We start from the raw sequence: 23,198 nt of genomic DNA, 5'->3' as shown, positions 1-23,198 counted from the left end.
TGATCTTCTGTATTTTTGCGTCGATGCTTAAAAGGGGCACGGCTCTGTGGACATCAAGTGGGTGATCCTATTAGCGACCGCGGCACATGCTCAGTTATGTCTACAGAGAAGGGAACTTTGAAGGCTGAGCGTGGGGGCTGAGGTCATTGCACAGCTTAGTGGTAGGAAAAAAAATCGACTCCTCGTATCCTCCATTTTGAGTAGTAGCTATGAAATAGAGGAATAGCATAGTTTGTATCGACCACTACGCTGGCAGTGTCAACATAAAAACGACACAAGCCTCCGACATGGACGACTTGTTCAGTCCGAGAAGGTATTCGAGTTGCCTCGTTAAATGTATATTGTTTTGGACGCGAACATCTTGAATTGTAGTGTTTACATTGCCATTTTTATGACATACTTGGAATGGCAATTGTCGCGATGGAGTTGTTAGCCTAATCCATGTAAAGCTAACAAGCTAGCTAGCTACCGTACGGATAAAATATTTAATTCCATTAGCTAACGTTAGTGCATTGTGGACTTTACTGTCATACCGGTATGTGTCAAATCAGCTGTTACAGATTTGCTGTGTGTGGTTTCTGTCGATTTTCGGCTCCTTGTAAAGATAGCTAGCTAGCTACACATCATTGGACAAGAGTATGTAGCTAGGTTATATCAATACTCCATTTTGCGAGACTTGTCGTGCCACGTAAATAGACGCGTTGACGACGTGAGGTTGCTTATTTCAAATCTAAAATATGCGTTATTATACGCTCAAAAGCAACATGCTTGTTGACATTTTGTAAAAAGAAGTCGATGTGTGATTGATATGCTTTGCAAGGGCCTCGAGACTAGTCTCGTTTATGTAATGTTTGGAGGCGGGAACGTAATAGCCGCACTCAGATTGGCTCTTACTGATGGATGGGCGGGATTAAAGGAAAGCACTGCCCAATTGAAATGCAATATTAACCCAGTAATATTCTGATGTTTAGATTAGGGATTAAAATATTGTCACTACTCATATAGCCTATTTGATTTGTGTTAAATATGCATAATCCCTGTTGCATATGCACAACAACACTGCATTAGCATTTTGCTAATTTGCACCCCAGTATCTCTATTTGCACATCATATTTTGCACATCTATCATTCCGGTGTTAATTACGAAATTGTAACTATTTTTGCACTATGGCCTATTTATTTATTGCCTTACCTCCATAACTTACTACATTCGCACACACTGTATATGTTTTGGTTACCCCATATGTAACTCTGTTGTTGTTTTTATCGCACTGCTTTGCTTTATCTTGGCCAGGTCGCAGTTGTAAATGAGAACTTGTCCTCAACTGGTTTACCTGGTTAAATAAAGGTAAAATAAAATTTTATGTCATAAAAAGGGATGTATCTAGCAGTAGACCTTGTTCTCGTTCTGTTTAAGAACAGAACATGCATTAACATTAATTATATAGTTATAAACATTAAAATCCAATACAACTTTATTATCCATATGTTACAGCAAACAGCAATTTGATGGCACACATCACACACAGTTGAGAGGAGCACCGGTTCAAGCTGCAGTGCAGCACCCCTGGATGAAGAGCATGTTGTGGGTTTAAGGGCCCTGTTTAAGGACCCAACCAAAGGGGATTGTTGTTAAACTGTGAACCCAGCTGCCCTCCGGTTGCCAGATCAAATCCGCCCTTTATTTCCAGTACCCTGCCCGGGATTCAAACCGGCAACCTTTCAGCTATTGCTCCAACTCCTTAGCCGCTGGGCTAACTACTGGCCTTACACTGTTTACTTGATTAATAATAAAATAAAATACAATTGTATTTATCACTTGCGCCGAATACAACAGGTGTAGACCTTACAGTGAAATGCTTACTTACAAGCCCTTAACCAAACATGCCGTTTTAAGAAAAATAAGTGTTAAGTAAAAAATGGATAAGTAAAATTTAAAAAAAGTAACAAATACTTAAAGAGCAGCAGTAAAATAACAGTAGCGAGGCTATATACAGGGGGTACCGGTACAGAGTCAATGTGCGGGGACACAGGTTAGTCGAGGTAATTGAGGTAATATGTAGTTAGAGTTAATAATACAATTGATAATGAAAGTTGACTTGATGCAAAGAAACATTTTTTTACTTGTGTTTCTTGCTTTGCATTGCATTGTCCAACATTTTTATTTATTTATCTTGGTTCCTTTCTGTTCATATTATCAGTTGCAAATATGATAAAATAGAGGCTAGTTAATGTAATTAAATGTACAAAAACATAATAATAATAATATAACAATGTAATGATATATGTAATTTATGTTATAACTGAATTATCCCTATTTCCAGGAGCCTGAACAGCACGCAGGGGGAGATCAGAGTGGGATCAAGTCATCAGGTAATAGTCCAACAACCCCCTTTAAGCAAGATGTCACTCTGTCTACTCTGTATTGCCCATATGAGACCTTACCAGATAGCAGTACCGGTTTGTCTTCGACAGTCTCTAGCAAAATCTCTGAGATACTTGATTCATACAGTGTGTCATCATAAACTATCTCACTGTCATAACCTGTCATAAATTTGCCTATATTTGTGAATTACATGGCGCAAAAGTCATATCATTGTAATAAACTGTCTGTGACAGTGAGACTAACATGTTACCTGTCTGTATTATTCGTGTGTATGCAGGCTAAGCTCCCTGAGCTGCAACCACGCCCTGTGTTTGGTGTGCAGACCCAGACAGAGAATGAAGAGTTGGTGTGGATGCCAGGGGTCAACGATTGTGACCTCCTCATGTACCTCAGAGCTGCTAGGTTAGTGTCAACTCAGCAGCACTCAAATTAGCCTGGTTCCAGATCTGTTTGTGCTGTATACCCAACTCCTGTGGTTGTTGTTGGCTATACAGCACAAACGGAACTGGGACCAGGCTACACTCATACTGTATCTCTTGTGTGATGAATGGTGCATACGATTCCTGCCAGATTTAAAGACGGATGGGATGCATTCAAAACCTTGGTGTCTGTCAGCGTTGCATAACACTGGTGGTGAGAGTGATGTGCATTATTATGGTCATTAAGTTGTGTCCGGAAAGAACATAATTGTTTCAGCTTGATGAGCATATCAAGAAAGTGTGACTGCTGCTGGTTTTTAGTTGTCATTTAGTCTAAAGACTTGTCCTATCAAAGTTCTTCTAGCTAGCCTGTCAGGTCATTATTGTTAAAGATAATGTCATTTAAAAACGCTTCTGTAGGAGTCTGTAGTGTACAATGTTTGTCATGCTTGTCATCCTGACTGACTGCACAGCCCTCCTAATGTATTTATCTTCCCTGCCTCTTCCTGATTGAAGGAGTATGGCAGCGTTTGCAGGGATGTGTGATGGAGGATCTACAGAGGACGGTTGTTTGGCGGCCTCTCGTGATGATACAACACTCAACGCTTTAAACATGGTCAGCAGGATACGTTTGCTGCATTTAAATGGGAATATATTCATTTTCACCTGTTTAATTACATTTTTCTCGTTTTTCTTTTTAAATGTATTTGTTGTTTTTAAGAAAAAAAATGGTAGAGAAAATTTGAACAATATATTGTTACGAATAAGATCTTGAACCCTTCTCAGTATCTCTGTGTTCCTCTGTCTCCCTCTACAGTTACACGCCAGCCGTTACGACGCAGCTAAAGCTCTCCAGCGCCTAGTGAAGAAACCTGTGCCCAAACTCATTGAGAAATGTTGGTCAGAAGATGATGTGGTAAGGCAGCTTGTACCATGCTTACTTCAGGTCCAAAGACAATGTTTAACTTTAGGCACTACGGCCCGATTTAGAGTTGAGATGAGCGTTGTAACTCTGACTTTTGCATAAATCATTCTTTGATGTCAACGGAAGACTTGCGCAGATAATTGAGTTAAGTGTTCAAATTTCAAGGCCGAATATAGCCCTATGTGCTATTAGGGCTGCTCGGTGGTTACTCCAAGCAACAAGGCTATGCATGTTCAATATGAATTATGGCCATTGTGTAACATAGACAACAGTGGAACAATTTGAAACACATTTACACTGCATGGTATATTGCACAAGTCATATGTTTGGGAACTATGTTGACTTTGTTTTGCTTCCCCGACAATCTTTTTAAAATCAACAGAAGCGGTTTATCAAAGGTTTGAGACAGTACGGCAAACATTTCTTCAGGATTCGCAAAGAGCTGCTGCCCAACAAGAAAACGGTAAATGAAAATACCTGGTGTTATATATTTTATTATCATACTGCCTCTCATGTCTGTCTAGACATAACGGACAGATATAAATGGACATAACTATACACACAATCAACAGACCTAACTGTTTGCAATGCAGTCAGTGGTTCCCTGTATCTTCATTGGATTCTGCATTCTGTGCCCCTCCTCAAAATCACACGTGTTGTGTTGTTGGCAGGGTGAGTTGATCACATTCTACTACCACTGGAAGAAGACGCCCGAGGCTGCAGGCACCCGGCCCTACCGTCAGCACCGTAGACAGCCATCCTCACGCAAGGCCAAGACTCGCGCCGCCCTTGCCACTGTGAATACCCCCTCCCGGTCCCAATCCAGTGAGTGCCGGGGATTTTCAATTCCCCTAAGATTGATCTGGCTTTCCCGGACACAGATTAAGACTAGTACTGGACTAATTGTGCATGCTTTTTAATCCAGAATGAGGCTTAATCTGTGTGTAGAAACAGGCCCTTAGTGTTCTATCTTCCAGTAACTGTAGATAACACAAAAATATCTGTATAGCACTTTGTGACATCTGCTGATGTAAAAAGGGCTTTATAAATACATTTGATTGATTGAACTACTGCTGCTCTTTAATTATTTTTATTTTTTACTTATCTATTTTTTACTTAACACTTATTTTTCTTAAAACTGCATTGTTGGTTAAGGGCTTATAAGTAAGCATTTCACTGTAAGGTCTACTCCTGTTGTATTCGGCGCATGTGGCAAAGAAAATGTAATTTAATTTGAATAGGAGTGGGTATAGTCTTTAATCTGATCGCTTCTCTCACCTGCAGTGGATGTGAGTTCGGCCAGTGACGACGATCTGGACAGTGAAGACAGCGAGCAGGGCACCTGTGGACACTGTGCCACTACCAGTGAGTACAGCTGAACTCTCTCCCATTTCTCTTCAGAGAATGCAACTATGTTATTCCCCCATTGATTCTATTGGCTTGCATTGATGTAATGTATCGTACTTGCTCCACCAGCCACCAGTGCTCGTCAATGGGTTCTGATGCACTGTATGTCTGTGTACTATGTAGCTGTCAAATCCAATTTCTCCTTTCAGGATCAATGCCGTTGATTAAATTAAATGTAATGCTTTAAAGGTCCAATGGAGCTGTTTTGATCTCAGTATCAAATCATTTCTGAAAAACAGTTAAGTACTTTACTGTGATTGTTTTCTATTAAAATGGTCAAAAAGAAACAAAAATAGCTTTTTAGCAGAGAGCAATTTCTCAAGCAAGAATCTTGCAAGGACTGTCTGGGAGTGGTCCGAGTGGGGAGGGGAAAACTAGCTGTTACTGGCAGAGAGGTTTGGAACTCTCTTTCTTATTGGTCTATTAACTAATTTACTGCCTGGTGATAACTCCATCCTACCAAAACAGGCTGAAATTTCAGGCGGTCTTTTCAAACAGCTCTTACACTAAAACGGCATTATCATCATTTCCATAATTTGACAGTATTATTCCAACCTCATAGTGTGGAAATATGTATAAAACACAGGAAAATGACTTAATTTCAGCCTCTAAGGACTGGCAGCACGGAGGCAGGGATAACATCCTCTTGTGTACCACTTGTCGGACCTTCTTCAACAAACATGGCCGCCTGCCGCCCGGCCCCAAGCCTGCTGACCCTCCCTTCATGTTCAAACCTGTCAAAGAGGAAGAGGAGGGCAACGGGAAGCACGGCATGAGGACGCGACGCAGCAGAGCACCGGTAAGGCTGAGAACCTCCCATCTTAGCCCCATATAGTGTATACCTCCCTGCCACCCTCACTCCTTTTTCTCAGTCAGTCAGAGAAAGATATTGATGGTACTATCTATTGTTGTTATAATCATTCTCTCTTTCAATACTTACTCCAAGTTGTATCTCTCTCCAGTTGTCTTCACTAAGAAGTGGCCACAAGAGGCGGACCGGCTCTCCTACCAGTGAAGACCAGCAGTCCAGTAGCCATCCCTCTCCCGCCCCCAGTGGAGCTAGCTCCACCTCCAACACATCCAGAAGCTCCTGCTCAGACAAGACAGACTCCTCAAAGAAGCCTGGCAAGGTACATATTATTTTAAGTCAGGGATATAGATTTGTATGCACTGTAATGGCGCATTTGTGAATTGGAAGTACGCTTCATATCATAACCAACATCTAGTTGTATATCTGCCATTCAGACCAGGGCTTCCTCTTCATCCAAATACTTTTGACTGTGTTGTACGTACATTGTAGAACTGAATTGAATAAGTGAATGATATTCCTTCCATCCAACAGAAGATCAAGGAAGAGGCGCCCCTACCAAAGAGTACTAAACGTTCCAGGGAGAGTGCAGCCCAAGACCCAGAGGAGCCTGAGAGAACTCCAACTAAAAGGACCAAGACACAGCAGGTGAGACGGAGACGAAGACAGTAGTGAGGCAATGACAGCTAAAAGGTTCAAGATCAGAGCGAAGCAAAATGTACAAAACCAGCTCTCAGAAACGCTTTTGTTGCCTCATTGTTCTTCATTTAATGTCTTATCTTCCTTCACTGAGCTACATTGTTGGGTGTGCCTAGATCTATCCAGTGCCTCTTTTCGTGTAACATTAACATGATGAGAACTCCCCTCACCGACAATTCTAATCGTGTGTCATTCCTCTCTGGGTGAACAGGTGGAGTGCCGGTCGGAGGGCGATGGAGAGGCTGAGGCAGAGGGGGGTGAGGTGGAGGAGGAGTGCTGCTCAGACAGCCGCAGTGCCCAGGACGACGGCAGCAGCGACACCAAAGACATCGACCAGGACAACCGCTCCTCCTCCCCCAGCATCCCCAGCCCTCGCCAGGGCAACGAGGGCAACGAGAGTGACTCCGACTCCTCTGCCCAGCAGCACCAGGTTGGCCACCAGGCGGCAGCAGAGACCGTCAGTGCCCCTGCTGCTGCTGCCCTGGCTGAAACACAGATCTCACAGACTGTTCCTCCACCACAGGCTGCAGTCTCGACCACATTCCTGCCCCCCCAGGGCACCTCTCCCTCTGCAGATCCTGGCCAGGTACAGGCCCAGGCACCCCCCTCCCCAGAGCCCCCCCAGCCTTCAGTAGCCTCTGCCCAGGCTGGTCAGTCAGCTGGCTATGAGTCAGGCCCACCACACAGCCAACCCCCACCCCCCTCCTCTCACCCTATCTCTGGCCCATCACCCCTACCTCCACCACTGGGACAGGTCTTTCATCCTCCATCTCCTGTGTTTCAGGGTCCTCTTCCTCCAACTGGCTCTCTTCCTCCCACCCAGCCCCTGCCCCTCCATGGTGCTCCCACCCAGGGTCCCCGCCCCCAGCGACCCCCTCCTCACATACCCAGGGAACCTCCCTTCTCCCAGGCCCTCCCGCTCACATCTGGGCCCCAAATCAAACCACCCCCAACCACCCCCATCCCACCATCGCACAAGCAGCAGCCACCGCACCTCTCCTCTGCTCCCCCTTTCCTCCAGATGCCGTCCAACCTGCCCCCACCGCCAGCACTGAAGCCCCTCAACTCCCTGCCCAACCAGCACCCTCCTGGTGCCCCTCCACCCCCCCCTCCAGCTCATGCCCCAGTCCCTGCCTGTGCAGCAGGGACTCCCACCCCAGCCTCCTGTGCTCACTCAACTGCAGAACCTCCCTGGCAGAGGCAGTCACTCCCACTCATCCCTGCCCTCCTCCTCTGGCCCCTTGGCCTTGCACCCTGTCCCCTCTGCCTCCTCTCCCTCTACCATGGGTCCAGTCCCTGGTCTCCAGTCCTCCTTCTCCTCCCTGCCCCTGCGCCCCTCGTCTGGAAACCCCATTGGCATGGGAGGGTCAAATGTCCAGATTAAAGAAGAGCCATTGGATGAGTGTGAGGAGCCTGAGAGCCCGCCCCCTCCACCCAGAAGTCCCTCACCAGAACCTTTGGTTGTCAACATCGCCAGCCATGCCAGCCAATCAGCACGGTACTTACTGCATGACATCACTCATGACGGTCCTATAGAATAGGTCTCCTTTACAGAGTTAATTGTGGCCATATTGTTGACCACCTTGTGGTGTTGTTTCTCGAAGGATAACAGATGTTGTTCTTCTGAGTTACCTACATTCTCAAACATATTGTTGTGTGATTGCTAAATATGCTGTTTTGATACATTGTTATTCATTTCAGGTTTATCAAATACCTGGACCGTGGCTACAACTCGTGCTCCAGAACAGACCTGTTCTTCACCCCTCTGTCCTCATCCAAGCTGGCCAAGAAGAGAGAGGAGGCTGTGGAGAGATCCAAGAGAGAGGCTGAGCACAACGCCCGAGAGAGAGAGAGGGAGAAGGACAGGGAGAGAGAGCGGGAGAGGGAACGAGAGAGGCAGGAAGACAAAAATGCTGTGAGTAATATGTTGTGCTATTCCTACTATTCCTTTTTTTCTTTGACATAAAGAAAGTGTTCAGAAGGGAAACCCGAGTGTGGTGCCATTAGCGGATATTGCACCAATTGGAATCACACTCTATTTACATGCAGTCTATTTAAGTCGACCGGTTTTACACATGCCAGATCGCTGGTGTCTCTTTCTGCTATTACTTGCTATGCTTGCTGTGTTCTGATTTCTGTGTTTCTTCTTCCAGGGGATTTGATAGAGCATATTGTGCTCACTGCTCTGGCACTGAGCTACCTGAAGGAGCAGAGCCTATCGTTTCCTTTCTGAACTGACATGTCTTACCATCTTGTATTTCAGCAATGTTATCAATTATATTATTATATAGTACAACAACGTTAACAGTTAATGATGCCTGAAGGGCTCTATACATTGTTTTCTCGCAAATTTGAACAACCTAAATGTCCCTCTTCCTCTTCCAGAGAGCGTCCTGCTCGTCCCATGACAGCCGTATGAGTGATGTCCAGATGACTGGCCAGGTCCACATGCGTTCCTCCTTCGAGCAGCCCCCCACCAGCGTGGCGGCTGTCCCCCCTTACATCGGACCCGACACCCCGGCCCTGCGCACCCTTAGTGAGTACGCCCGACCCCACGTCATGTCCCCCACCAACCGCAACCACCCCTTCTTCGTGTCCCTGTCCCCCGGGGACCCCCTGCTGGCCTACCACATGCCCGGCCTGTACGCCGCTGACCCCAGCATGCGAGAGAGGGAGCTCCGCAACCTCAGAGAGAGGGAGCTCCGTGAGAGGATGAAGCCCGGCTTCGAGGTCAAACCCCCGGAGATGGAGAACATGCATCCATCAGCCAACCCCATGGAGCACTTTGCCCGACATGGAGCCCTGGCCCTGCCCCACATCGCTGGGCCACCCCACCACCCCTTTGGCCACTTCCATCCGGCCATGCAGAACCACCTGGAGAGGGAGAGGCAGGCGCTGGCCCTGGCCGGGCCCCAGATGCGTCCGGAGCTGAGCTACGCTGAGCGGCTGACTGCTGAGAGGCTCCATGCAGAGAGGATGGCGTCTGTGGCTAACGACCCGGCCGCCAGGCTGCAGATGCTGAATGTGACGCCGCATCACCACCAGCACTCCCACATCCACTCACACCTACACCTGCACCAGCAGGATCCACTCAACCAAGGTGAGGGTAAGGACACTTCTATGTTTTTTTCTATCTTGCTTTTGTTTCATCTTCAGGATATGTGTGTACGTATGTGTACTGTGTATTCACAAATCGATTATTGATTTTGTTCTGTCATCTAAGACAACCATTTTTAAAAACTTTTTTTTAAAGCACAGAATGAAGTGGTAATAGTTTTTCAACATCTATGGTGAGGGCAGCTTAAGGACCAGGCACTGCTACTAGCTAGCTATCTTAATAAAATAATATATTCGTTCTTATTTCATGTTTGATATTCTTATGTATTGTTGAGAGAGGATGCCTCTCCTCACTGTTACTGTGTCTACCTACCAGTGTAGCTGTCAGTTGGGATGCGTGTATTGCTCATCCCCCTGCCCCATGTTAACTGATGTGTGTGATATGTGTTAATTTATATACTGTTTGTTCTCCTGCTTCATTAGATGATGTGTGTTACTGTCACCCAGGTAATGGCCCCCACCCTCTGGATCCCCTGGCTCCAGGGCCCCGGCTGGCCCGCTTCCCCTTCCCTGGAGGCCCCATCCCCAACCCTCTGCTCAACGACCTGCCCCACGACCATGACATGCTGCGACACCCACTGTTTGGTGAGGAACCTCAACCTAAACCTTGACTGTTTATATGGGAACACACACATTCAATTCAATTTAGACTATATTTCTGTGTGATTGTGTGTTGACTGATACTCACTCTGAGGTTTTGTGCCCCTTGATCAACATCCAAACAGCTTATGCTGCTGTTGCAGGAGCAGGGTACCCCCGTGAGCTCCAGGGCCCCATCCCCCAGATGTCTGCAGCCCACCAGCTCCAGGCCATGCACGCCCAGTCAGCAGAGCTGCAGAGGCTGGCCATGGAGCAGCAGTGGCTGCATGGACACCACCACTTACAACACGGGGGGCATCTGCCCGGGCAGGAGGATTACTACAGGTGAGGTGATTACCAACTCGAAAAACAACCAACAACAACAGTTTACCTTAATCACAGTGCTTTCATTTATGCATTTATTGAGAAATCCAATCACTAGACAAAGTTGGATCTTGATTATTGAGGAGTTAATATTTTATTTTGTTTACCTGAACACAGTGAATACTTTAAAGAGCCAATGCTTTTATTTATGTATCAGCATTTATTGAGAACTTAAATCACTAGACAAAAGTAGGATCTTGGTTTATTGATGAGCTATTGCACTGACATTAATATTTTATTATTGTTGTTTTCCACCACAGCCGTCTGAAGAAAGAAGGTGACAAGCCATCGTGAGACACCTGACGGTGTGAGTCACCATGAAAATACATAGATACATTATGCGACAACTAATCTTAGTGTATCCTTTTCTATAAGTCTAAATGTAATTGAGAATGAACAATCTTTGGATCTGTATGCTTGTTTCTTTCTCAGCACTTAAAAGGATAGTTTACCCCCAAATCATCAAAGTTTGTGAGACTTTTTCATATTTCAATAATGGTCTGTTATAAAATAGAAGATTAGCATAGTCTCTATTCCATGCCATTTGTTGTCTAGATGTTATACATTTTTCCACTTAATATGGATTTTGTAGTTTCTAGAGTTCTCCTAATGCAATATATAGCAGGTGCGGAATATGGCTCACCTTTGGAGTTATGAAAACATCTGACAAACTTTGATTTGGGGGGTGAACTATAATTTTAATTTCTAAACAATTTGAATGATCTCCTTGTACAGAATTACATTTAATATTAGATGTTTGGATGATTGACTGTAATAACCTTGCATGACTGTTTCCCTTCGATTTTCATCAGAACTTAGAGTAGCGTTGTTCATTTGTGTTTAGACAACTAAAAAGCATAGTAGATTAATTTTATTCTATATCTGCTAAATATTTGTCTAAACCCTAAAGTTTTATATATTTCAAGATAAGTTTTCACAATTTAACCTAAGCTCTGACACATACAGTACATTTTTGAGATTGTAAATAATATATGTTCAATATTCTATATTAATAACTATGATTATTATTAATATGAGGTGTGAATTCTTGACTTGCAAGCTGGCACAATAAAGTTAAATTATTTAGATATATATACACAGTATATATAGCGTTATAAAGTAAAGTGAGTTAACACAGAACATTATAAATTGGAGTATCACTATTGTCGCCCCTGACAGAAAACGGTGTTTAGAACAGTGGATCCGGATAGTAATATTGTGTTGGTTAGACGAAACAGAAAAAGCATTTAAACCTTGGCATCCCTACCATGGACAAATCCTGTTTTAATATTTATGTGAAATAATAATCATATGGAAAAACAAAATGTACGCATTGCATATTTATTTGAATAAATAATTCTGCAATAACATGATAACATTTGTTCAAAGTATATATTCTGTATGTATGGTTGCTTAGGATGGGAATTGTTTTTCTGGTAACAGCATTTGGCCAATAGGGGGCAATCCTCACCCTTCCTCATTGAAGCTGTGCTGTTTCAGTAAGATCACTGTACTCTCTGTGGCCATTTCAAATCCCAACACACTAACTGAGTGTATGGGAATGTAGACCCTACATCCAGACTTGTGCATTTATATATACAAATTGGAGACAGAGAGGAAGAGATGCATGGTGGTACATTTAATTGCTAAACAATGACAAATAGCTTCTTGAAGTTATTCCATCAACTTATACACATAGCACCATATATTATAGTGGTTCATTAAACTTTTCTAAGGTGGAAAGTGCTAGTGTTGCTTTTGATATTAATTTCACATTTCTCAAATATTGCAGATACCATTTGGCCTTTCTTTCCACTGCTGATAAAACTAATCGGAGCCTTGCATAGACCATGTTAATATTGCATTTTCTAATCATGCAGAATCATGCTGAAGTACATTCAGTTACTTGAATAGGTGCACAATATGAATATGTTGTGTACACGACAGAGCCCTTGGTGGAAATGTAATTGATATCTTAGATGGTAATTTGCAACAGCTGAATTATTTGTTTGGACTGACCATAATCTAGATAATTTATTACACAGCAACCAACCACATGTTATCAAATTGTATCAATTCTTTCATTTAGACATACTTAAAACTCTTCCTCCAATTCTTTCTCTTCACTCAACTTAACGCTTTGGAAGGACATTCTGTCATGTAGGTCATGACATGTACAATACACTATATGTATGTTGACCATGTACATTCACATGAAATGTTGCACGTTTCCCTTTTGCAAGCACAGAATATTTTGCAAATGTTTCCCATTTGGATGCATGACAAAGCGAAGACATACCGAAGGCTGTAGCTTCTCTCCAAGCATTAACATAAACCTACCAGGCTGACTGACATCTTTGAATTACACTTAACTCTGACAAATCAATTTTCTCCACATAGACTTTCTACATACAAATTGCATTAATTTTTCTTTGCAGCTGGTAGAGCACGGCGCTTGTAACGCCAAGGTAGTGGGTTCGATCCCCGGGACCACCCATACACAAAAATGGACGCACGCATGACTGTAAGTCGCTTTGGATAAAAGCGTCTGCTAAATGGCATATTATTATTATTATCAAAAATAGGCACTCTGGTTAGCTTTCAAATTCTCTTGATAAAATGTAAGAACTGACAATGCTGACTGACTTAATCACAACAAATGCTTTTTACAACACCCAAGTACTCTGTTTTATTACATGAAGGCACCACATAGTCATGCTTACCATGTTACTGTAAAGTTACATTGACATACTGTACAGTCTCTATTAGTCTCTATGGTCCACATCAACCTCCGTTCACCCAGATTTTTTTTATCCCTGCTATTTAGGGTTTTTTAATGCTATCTGAGAAATGTTTTCATATTGAACATACTAATTTAGAAAATGTCTCACTGTCAAAACCTAATTTAATTTACCAGCTCAAGCTTCCTGTTGAGTAAAACATTTGTGGCCGGTGTCCCAGACACAGATTAAGCCTAGTACCAGACTAAAAAGCACTTTTGATGGAGATTTAGTCCTGGACTAGACATAATCTATATCCGGAAAACTGCCCCATGTGGATTAGAATGCTTATTAACTTTACTACTACTGTACTGCCAGTAAACAGTATGTAATGCTATGGCAATTACTACTGTGATTGAGATATACATGGTTGTTAGTGTTTCTACATTGTATGAAACTCTGATGACACTCCTATGGCCCCAAGTGAAAATGTTTGGAAAGGGTTCTCTAGAAGCAATAGCTACATATCATGCCTCGTCTTCAGTTGAATCATTCAGGTCTTCAGCTTCCCTTCTCTTCACCACATAGCGCCGAAGGTACTGGATGGCAGATATGGCACTCACATTTGCCAGCAGAGCTGAACAATTGTTCAGAGAGAGTTATTTACATAATTTGAAATCTGTCTTGCAATTATACCAGTCCGGTCCCAGCTCTGTTTGTGCTATCTTGGTAACTCATTGTCACGCCAATGTTTGGTATGGCAATTCCACAAGGAGTTGGCAAGTGCAGAAACAGACTGGCATCCTGGCTACAATTAGACATGGGTCATTGACTTATTTATGTTCCGTTTTAATACGTAAGAAATGTATAGAATAAATACAATAAAACATTGATATAAAAACCAATGATAATTGATGACAGTGTTATTTTAGCAATAGTAAGCGGTTCTATGGAATTACCTGCTTTCCATGTGTCTGCAGCCATTGGATCAGCTGACCTCAGTACCCAGGAGGCAAAGGCAATACAGACCAGACACATGTCAGACTGCTTCAGTGAGAAGAGGATGCCATCTTTCTCTACAGGAGGGAAAACATATGTAACTGGGATGGGTCAATGAAAATACATTACCTTTATACATAAAATACATACCTTTATGTATAATGTACATGTAACTGCCAAAATAAAGGAAACACCAACATAAAGTGTCTTAATAGGACGTTGGGCCACCACGAACCAGAACAGCATAGATCCTACAAGTGTCTGGAACTCTATTGGAAGGATGTGACACAATTTCTCCACAAGAAATGTGTTGTTTTGTTGATGGTGGTAGAAAACGCGGTCTCGGGCACTGCTCCAGAATCTCCCATAAGTGTTCAATTTGGTTGAAATCTGGTGACTGAGACGGCCATGGCATATGGTTTACATCGTTTTCATGCTCATCAAACCATTCAGTGACCACTCGTGCCCTATAAATGGGGGCATTGTTGTCCTATGGGTGCATAGCCATGGTAGCCAAAATAATGGTCTGTCCAGGATATTTATACATGACCCTAAGCATGATGGGATTTTAATTGCTTAATTATCTCATAACCACACCTGTGTGGCAGCACCTGCTTTCAATATACTTTGTATCCCTCATTTACTCAAGTGTTTCCATTATTTTGGCAGTTACCTGTATGTGTTTAAGTATAAGAATGTGAATGTACACATTTGTGTGTGTACAGGTAAAGGATCAACCATCTCACATCACTGGATAATACTTACTTGATACTGAGACGGATGTCTGTAGGCTTTTGAATCGTCTCTGCTTCTCTGAAAGCTGTCTGAAGATCTGATGTCCGAGTTGGATGACCTCAGGAGGAGGAGGGGAGATCCTGGTTGCTTTGTTGACAATTGTATCAGCTTGGCTGCTCGGTGTAATGGGAGGGGGCAGAGCCCTCTGAGCCTGACTCACAGCTGGAGACATCCAGGCACCAGACCTCCAGCACCAGCTAGTGCTGCCTTTTCCTGGGAAGCGGATCCTCCTCAGGGAGAGCAGGCTCTTCCAGTTCCCTGTCCAGCCTCTCTGGCTGTAGAAGTGGGTGTTTGGTGGGTAACCATCTGGGGCTGCAGAAGAGGAGGAGGAGAGGGACACAGCCTCTTTGGCCTGGATGTCGGAGCGAGTCACCACTCGGATAGGGGAGCAGTCGTCCTCCTCCTCGGATTCGAGATATGTGTCTTGTTGTGGGAAGAGAAAATCTTCCAGTTCGGGGAACGTGAGGTCTCGTGCAGCCGAGCGGGAGCAGGAGAAGATTGGGACTGGTTCTCCTTCACCATGCAGGGACTGCTGGACCAGGGGAGGGAATAACACTCCAGCTCTGTACTTAGAGAGAGAGTAGTCATAACAGCTCTCAGGCACTGACATAGACATTAGGGACTTGTAGACAGAGAGGACATCCTCTGTGAACAGGTACTCATATAGTTCTGGAAAGGTGATTCTGTAGAGTTCGTCCAGTATGTCTGTGTTGGGTAGAATTGGGGAGGGCGTTCGGCTGATCCTATCAATCACAGCAAGAACAGGATTCTCTGCCAAGTCCAAGTCCTGACAGCTGTTGAGAAATAATCTATTTTCGGCTTCCTCGATCATGTCCTTTAGCTCCATCTCGACCTCCAGAGCTTGGACATTGTGCATGTCTTTTATTTCCAGAGCTTTTTTTACGACCATCTCCAGCTGCATTTCTACTTTTGCTACCTCCAGAGCTTGTACATTTTGCATGTGTTTTGGCCTCGTTTCTATATCCAGAGCTTGTACAATGGGCACGTCCTTTAGCTGTAACTCAACCTCAAGATCTTGTACATTGTGCATCTCCTGTAGTTGCATCTCTACCTCCGGTACCTCCAGAGCTTGTACAATGCACATGTCTTTTAGCTCCATCTCGACCTCCAGAGCTTGTACATTGTGCACATCTTTCAGCTGCATGTGGATCTCCAGAGCTGCTTGTACATTGCACATGTCTTTCAGTTGCTTCTCGACATCCAGAGCTTGGGCATTGTGCATGTCTTTCAGCTGCATCTCTACTTTAGCTACCTCCAGAGCTTGCACAATGTTGCACATGCTTCTGCTCTTCTTGATCCCTTTCAGGCATGTAGCTTCTGGGAGGAGGCTGGTGTTGGAGATGCTGTCTTCATTGGGGATGCTGTCTTCAGAGGAGGAGGATAGCGCTGCAAGCTCCTCACAGTCAACAGGAGTGGCCAGGCCAGTACTGGAGTCTGTTTCTTCCTCTTGTGAGATGGCTCCTGAGCAGGGAGACTCTGGTCTTCTTCGTTTGAAGTTCCCAGGCTCAGGGCTGGGGTTTGAGCTGGTTCCAAAAAATTGCATGTACTCTTCGTCAAAATCGGAGAAGGTAGAGAACTCGCAACTCGAGCGGTCTGGCTTGGGGGAGTCATCGTTGTGTGTGAAATAGTCAGAGTCTGCAGTATCTGAAGTGTCCACTAGAGAGCTGTCCTGTGAGTAGTCTTCTGCAATATCAGTCAGGTAACTGCTCTGCATGTCTGTGACTGTGACATCAACATGTGCACGGTCAGATTCCTGAGGATGGAGGCTATCCTTCAGGGGAGATGGGCTTCTAGATACCCTGAGGTGCAAGATGTCTTTAATTGTCCATTTTTCCATTTCATCCCAGAAAGCAGAGATGGCATACACTGGGCGAGTGGGGTCTGATGCATTATAAGATGTTTCAGGGGTTTCTGTTGGTGTCACTGTTACTTCGGGAAGAGGAAGAGGAGGTGTAGGTTGATCTTCTGAAGTGTTTGTCTGTGGTAAATGTTCCCAGTCTGTAAGTGGCTCACCAACTCTGTGTGCTGGTGCCTCATTAGTCATGTGGGAGTTAGGGCTGTTGTTTGAATCAGCTGGCACTGAGCTTTCGTCAGACATTATGGGGTTACTGTTACTGCGACCAGTGGACGGACATGTTCTGACAGAGTCGATGTAAGCCTGGTCAGCTGTGTTTTCATAACCTTCACGTTGTGGCAGCACGGGGCAATTTAGACAGTCTTCCTCAATTAGTGGCTGTGAATTAGCAGTGTCGATTTGTAGGGGCAGAGACGCAGAGAGAGTGGAATCTATCTTACTGGAAGGTGTGTTAGTATCCTCCATTTCTGTGGCTGAGACATACTCCTCTTCAGAATCATAGCTGGTGCTGGTGGTGTAAAAGAATTCCACTTCCTCATTCGAGTCCACAGACTCAGAGCGGTGAAGTTGTGGTGCATCTTCGTCTGTCTGCGCAAATAATAGGTCTTGTAGTTTGGATAATGGATGGTCTACTGACCTTTTTAAGCCAATGGCAGAGCTGTAATTTTCCTGTTTGTTTTCTTCAATAGATGACTCTGGGTTGAGCGTCTCAGTAGAGTCATCCCTCTGAAGGGGCAACTCTGTAGAAACATTCACTTCTTCACTGAATGATGATGAAGAGCTTAACTCTGAAAAGAGAGGGGGTAACTCTGAATAGCTTACGTTTATTTTGGGAAACTCTATATAGACTTCTCTATGATAATTATTTGGCAACGTGTGAGTGTTTGGCAGTGGTTTTGACTTATTGCATGACTGTGTAATAATCTCATTCATGGTCTCCTGTCCGTTAGATTCCTCCATTCCGTCTATATCTATCTCTGACTCACTCTCAGGGGGAGGGTTTGGCCCCTCTGAGGTGTGGTGGCCCCGGGGGACTGAATTCCTACAAGTTTTTTTTTTTTTTTTTTTATCGCAGTGGCAGCATGCACTCTGTGTGGCGCTGGACTTCCGTTCACGGTCACAAACCAGCGCTCTTTTTCTTCCCTTGGCGCCACTCTGGCGTCTCTCTCGCATAATATAGCTGTTTCTGTGTGGCACAACAGCTGCTCCTGGCTGATATTTTGTCCTAGGTACAGGTCTTGGGGTGGCAGTGGCACAGGCTGTGGGGGTTGGGGTGTTAAGATGTCATGTAATGTACCAGTGCCACCTTCGCTTGGCAGCTCTCCGTCGAATCCTTTGATATCTGAGACATCACAAGCTCCAGAGAGGTCACTGTTAGCTATGCATGTGTTGCTAGAAGATTCTGGAACTGAGCCCAGATCATTTGGTACGTCCTGGTTCCTCGAGGTCTCCTCTGTGATCTGCTCAGCAGTCTCTCCTGGGGTTTCTTCTACCAACTCTGTGGTGAGGCTGTTTTCTTCAAAGTAGCCAGATTCTCTGTTTTCTCCATAGTAGCCAGAATCTGATTCTTTCTGTGCATGGGGGGAGTTGTCAAAGACCCTGTCCAAGAGAGCACCACCCTCTTCCTCAGTTAATCTCAATGGATCATTTAGTTGTGTTTCTTCAGAGCCACTCTCACAAACCTTTACAGGCAGGTCTGTACAGATGAAATCCTCTCTGAGGGTAGCCTCTTCCTCAACACTGGGCTGAGATGGGATGGCAGTGTTTGGAGCTGCATTCTGCTGCCGGGGGTCATCTTGGACATTGTCTAGGGCCGGACACACTGGACATCCAGAATCCTCTGGTTCCTCATCACTGAGGCCCAAGTCGTCTGAACCTGCGAGCTCAGGCGGTGGTAGGGAGCATTCCTCACTCTCCTTATAGAAGCTGTCCCAGTCACGCTCCGCTATGTGCACACTATGGTCTATGTCATCCATGGCAACCTTCACAGGCTCCTGCATCTTTAAACATCACAACATTTAAGAACGTCAGTTAAAATGTCAACGTTAAAAGGTTATAGAATGCTTTACATACAGTGCATTCGGAAAGTATTCAGACCCCTTGACATTTTCCACATTTTGTTACATTACAGCCTTATTCTAAAATGGATAACAATAATAATAATCCTCATCAATCTACACACAATACCCCATAATTGCAAAGTGGAAACAGGTTTTTAGAAATGTAAAACAGAAATACCTTATTTACATAAGTATTCAGACCCTTTGCTATGAGACTTGAAATTGAGCTCACGTGCATCCTGAGATGTTTCTACAACTTCATTGGAGTCCAACTGTGGTAAATTCAATTGATTGGACATGATTTGGAAAGGCACACCTGTCTATATATGGTCCCACAGTTGACAGTGCATGTCAGAGCAAAAACCATGAGGTCGAAGGAATTGTCAGTAGAGCTCCAAGACAGGATTGTTTCGAGGCACAGATCTAGAGAAGGGTACCAAAACATTTCCGCAGCATTGAAGGTCCCCAAGAACACAGTGGCCTCCATCATTCTTAAGTAAAAGGCACATGACAGCCTGCTTGGAGTTTGCTAAAAGGCACCTAAAGACGCTCAGACCATGAGAAACAAGATTCTCTGGTCTGATGAAACCAAGATTGAACTCTTTGGCCTGAATGCCAAGTGTCACGTCTGGAGGAAACCTGGCACCATCCTTACGGTGAAGCATGGTGGTGGCAGCATCATGCTGTGGGGATGTTCTTCAGCGGCAGGGACTGGGAGACCAGTCAGGATTGAGGGAAAGATGTAAGGAGCAAAGTACAGAGATATTCTTGATGAAAACCTGCTCAGGACCTCAGATTGGGGCGAAGGTTCACCTTCCAACAGGACAACGACCCTAAGCACACAGCCAAGACAACGCAGGAGTGGCTTCGGGAAAAGTCTCTGAATGTCCTTGAGTGGCCCAGCCAGAGCCCGGACATGAACCCGATTGAACATCTCTGGAGAGATCTGAAAATATCTGTGCAGCGACGTTCCCCATCCAACCTGACAGAGCTTGAGAGGATCTGCAGAGAAGAATGGGAGAAACTCCCAAAATACAGGTGTGCTAAGCTTGTAGCGTCATACCCAAGAAGACTTGAGGCTGTAATTGCTGCCAAAGGTGCTTCAACAAAGTACTGAGTAAAGGGTCTATATACTTATGTAAATGTGATATTTCCGTTTTTTATTTGCAAAAATGTCTAAAAACCTGTTTTTGCTGTGTCATTATTGGGTATTTTGTGTAGATTGATGTGGGAGAAAAAACAACAATTTAATCAATTTTAGAATAAGGCTGTAACGTAACAAAATGTGGAAAAAGTCAAGGGGTCAGAATACTTTCTGAATGCACTGTATTCTTACTTGGGGGGAGAAGTGTGTAAAACTAATTTAAAGTAACCTAAGGCACATGTTGTTTATGCATCTTTTACTAATTATAATTACAGATATTCTATCTGAAGATATATCTGAATACTTTAAGGAAACGTTATATAAAATATTACTTTTGAAATAGTTTTTTTCTGCGGTGTCTGCAAAAAGTTGTATTTATTTTTGTTTGTTTTTTATGAAGTTGTTCCATACATCAAGCACAATGCCGTACAGAATATTTCGAAAATGATGTTTGTAAACGGTGTCTTCATGCCATTTCAGACTTAGAACTAGTGTTTGATTTGTCTTGGGGTGTTGTTGTGATGACCTCACTGCTCTCCTCTCGTTCAACATGAAAGCTGACTCTAGTTCAAGCAGTACGTTGTTGAAATCCACAAACGGTAGATCAGTTAATGTAAAAATGTTATGGGGTAATATGCGTCACAGGAACATGGCAGTTGCAGTTCCATAACAGACCCCCAAAATACTCCATGGCACTACTCCTGGAAAACTGGTCATGTGATCAGAGTTAGGCAACCACACTACTGTAACCTTCCACCTACAATATCACAACATACTATGCATACTATAAACATCTCAAGGTTAAAATTCTATTAGTATGTGCAATCTATGTTCGACATACTGTATCTCACCTCATCACTCTGCATAAGCTTTGACATACAGTCCATACCCATATAAATCCTAAAGTTGTCCAAAATAAATAAATAAATGTTAATGTATCTTTTGTTTTCACATACACAAATATCTAAGATTCATATGCATTAAAATCCACTTAACGTAAAGAGCTTTAACCTGTCCAACTCTTCAAAGTAAACAAGTTCAGATACCATTCATCTTATGCTGTGTTATGTTTTGAGAGACAGCTTTTTGCAATGAAACTAAGTCATAAATGTGCTAAAATGCACTGCAAAGTGCACTGTGAGGCCTTGTAGGCTAGTGTTAGCTTTTGTCATAAGCACAACACGGATCCATAAGTAGTCCCACACCTCTAGCATTCAGTAGAAGGATGGGAACAGTATTGTAGGCTACAGTATGTGTGGTGTAGGTGTTCCATGCTGATATGTTTAGTGTCTGTTCAGTAAGAACGGCCTCATACCTGTGGGATGAGTATAAAGTCTCCAGGTTCAGCTTTTCCTGCAGCAGTGACATGCTGTGTGTGTGTCCTCCTGCGTCCCCCTGTCCTTGCCTGTGGTGTGGTGTGGCAGAGTCAGAGTGGGGCCTAGCCATTCACCACATTATAAATAGACCTGTAACATTTCAGTGCCTTAAATAGAAGCCCTCTGAAGTGGAAGAGGTAGGATAGGCTCAATTGTATAATTACCTATTACCTTACACAACAACAATGGTGAGGATATTATATCTAAACAGAGGCAGTGATAAAGAGAGGATCAGTGAGTGTGTAGACAAGTTAATATGTTACATCTGTATTGAGAGTTAGTGTCTTCATGAACGAATTACATAGATATTTGGTAGCATGAGGTGATACACTGCACAAATAGACCAGTTGATAACATAGTGCTCTCAAGAAAGTTGCTTAAATTGATGAACATGTGTGCACAGACAGACACAACAAGTTTATGTATGTATGCACAGACAAGAGAGAATAAATAGAGGTGTACAGGTCTTTACATAAGGAGGTACAGTACAATAATAGAGCTGTAAGTCAGCTGATTGAAAGTAATAACATGTGTAAGTGTGACTGCGAGACAAGAGAAACACGTGCATGCGGATTAGGCGTGCTCGTAATGATGACCACTCAAGGACATGAAGATACCAAGATGCCATTGTCTTTTCCAAAGAACCCACAAACCAAACACTAGGGGCTCTATTCAAAATGCATCGCGGAAGTTCAGCTTTACAGCGTGATTTAAATTTAAAGGCAATGTTCCCGCTTTAGCGGAGACTGCATTCACGGTAAATACTGCATATGTCGGCTCAATTGGAAATGACCTTTACATTTCTATCTCGGAATAGAGACCTAGGTATCCTACAAAAAACTGTATGATTTGCTAAAAACTAAACTTTTATAATTTGGTACATGATTTAATCAAAAAATATCTCACATCATATAAAACAATCTATCATATAAAACAATGTATCCTCAAAGAACCTATTAATTTGAATTTGAAAAAATGTATGTTAGCTAGCTAGCCAGACAGTTTTAGAGGAATGATTTCATAAATGTTTTAAATTAACTGCCAATATGCCAACATTTATACAGAAAATATGTATAAAAACCGTATAAACTGTATTTATAATTATATGACAATATTTTAGGTTGACAAAAATTATATTACACAATTTCTGATATATCACATGCCTTACTTTTAATTTAAGTAAAATCAGGATTACTGGCATTCATTCCAATTAGACTTGTTTGGATTTCTCCCTGACCAATATGGCTGCCATTTACATCCCATTCTGGAACTTGAAGGTTTATGACATACATTGAGCTCCAAAAGTATTGGGACAGTGACAAATGTTTTGTTGTTTTGGCTCTGTACTCCAGCACTTTGGATTTGAAATGATACAATGACTATGAAGTGCAGACTGTCAGCTTTAATTTGAGGGTATTTTCTTCCATATCGGGTGAACCGTTTAGAAATTACAGCACTTTTTGTACATAGTCCCCCATCAAGTTTGTGACTCTACAAATTGGTT

The 23,198-nt window shown here is 43.4% G+C and overlaps 2 protein-coding genes across 2 annotated transcripts; one reads left to right on the top strand and one right to left on the bottom strand.

Annotated features, from left to right (window-relative positions):
• The first annotated feature begins 172 nt into the window (after positions 1-172).
• Positions 173-12,100, top strand: rereb (arginine-glutamic acid dipeptide (RE) repeats b). Its single transcript, XM_041887898.2, is given in 18 exon segments — positions 173-313; positions 2,325-2,373; positions 2,664-2,788; positions 3,322-3,421; positions 3,623-3,721; positions 4,113-4,193; positions 4,402-4,555; positions 5,015-5,095; positions 5,743-5,936; positions 6,100-6,267; positions 6,480-6,593; positions 6,856-7,919; positions 7,921-8,142; positions 8,346-8,559; positions 9,030-9,750; positions 10,209-10,346; positions 10,487-10,685; positions 10,985-12,100. Coding segments are annotated over 18 exon segments (3,783 nt in total). The 5' UTR covers positions 173-287; the 3' UTR covers positions 11,019-12,100.
• A 1,131-nt stretch (positions 12,101-13,231) lies between these two features.
• Positions 13,232-21,727, bottom strand: LOC121575077. The gene is given in 5 exon segments (XM_041887902.2): positions 13,232-14,081; positions 14,404-14,520; positions 15,209-18,167; positions 18,170-19,114; positions 21,634-21,727. Coding segments are annotated over 4 exon segments (4,131 nt in total). The 5' UTR covers positions 21,634-21,727; the 3' UTR covers positions 13,232-13,971.
• Between the last annotated feature and the right edge of the window lie 1,471 nt (positions 21,728-23,198).

This window comes from Coregonus clupeaformis, chromosome 10, assembly GCF_020615455.1.
Source record: "Coregonus clupeaformis isolate EN_2021a chromosome 10, ASM2061545v1, whole genome shotgun sequence".
Taxonomy (NCBI): domain Eukaryota; kingdom Metazoa; phylum Chordata; class Actinopteri; order Salmoniformes; family Salmonidae; genus Coregonus; species Coregonus clupeaformis.
Note: the sequence above shows the minus strand (reverse complement) of the source record. Positions and strands in the feature narration are given on the sequence as shown.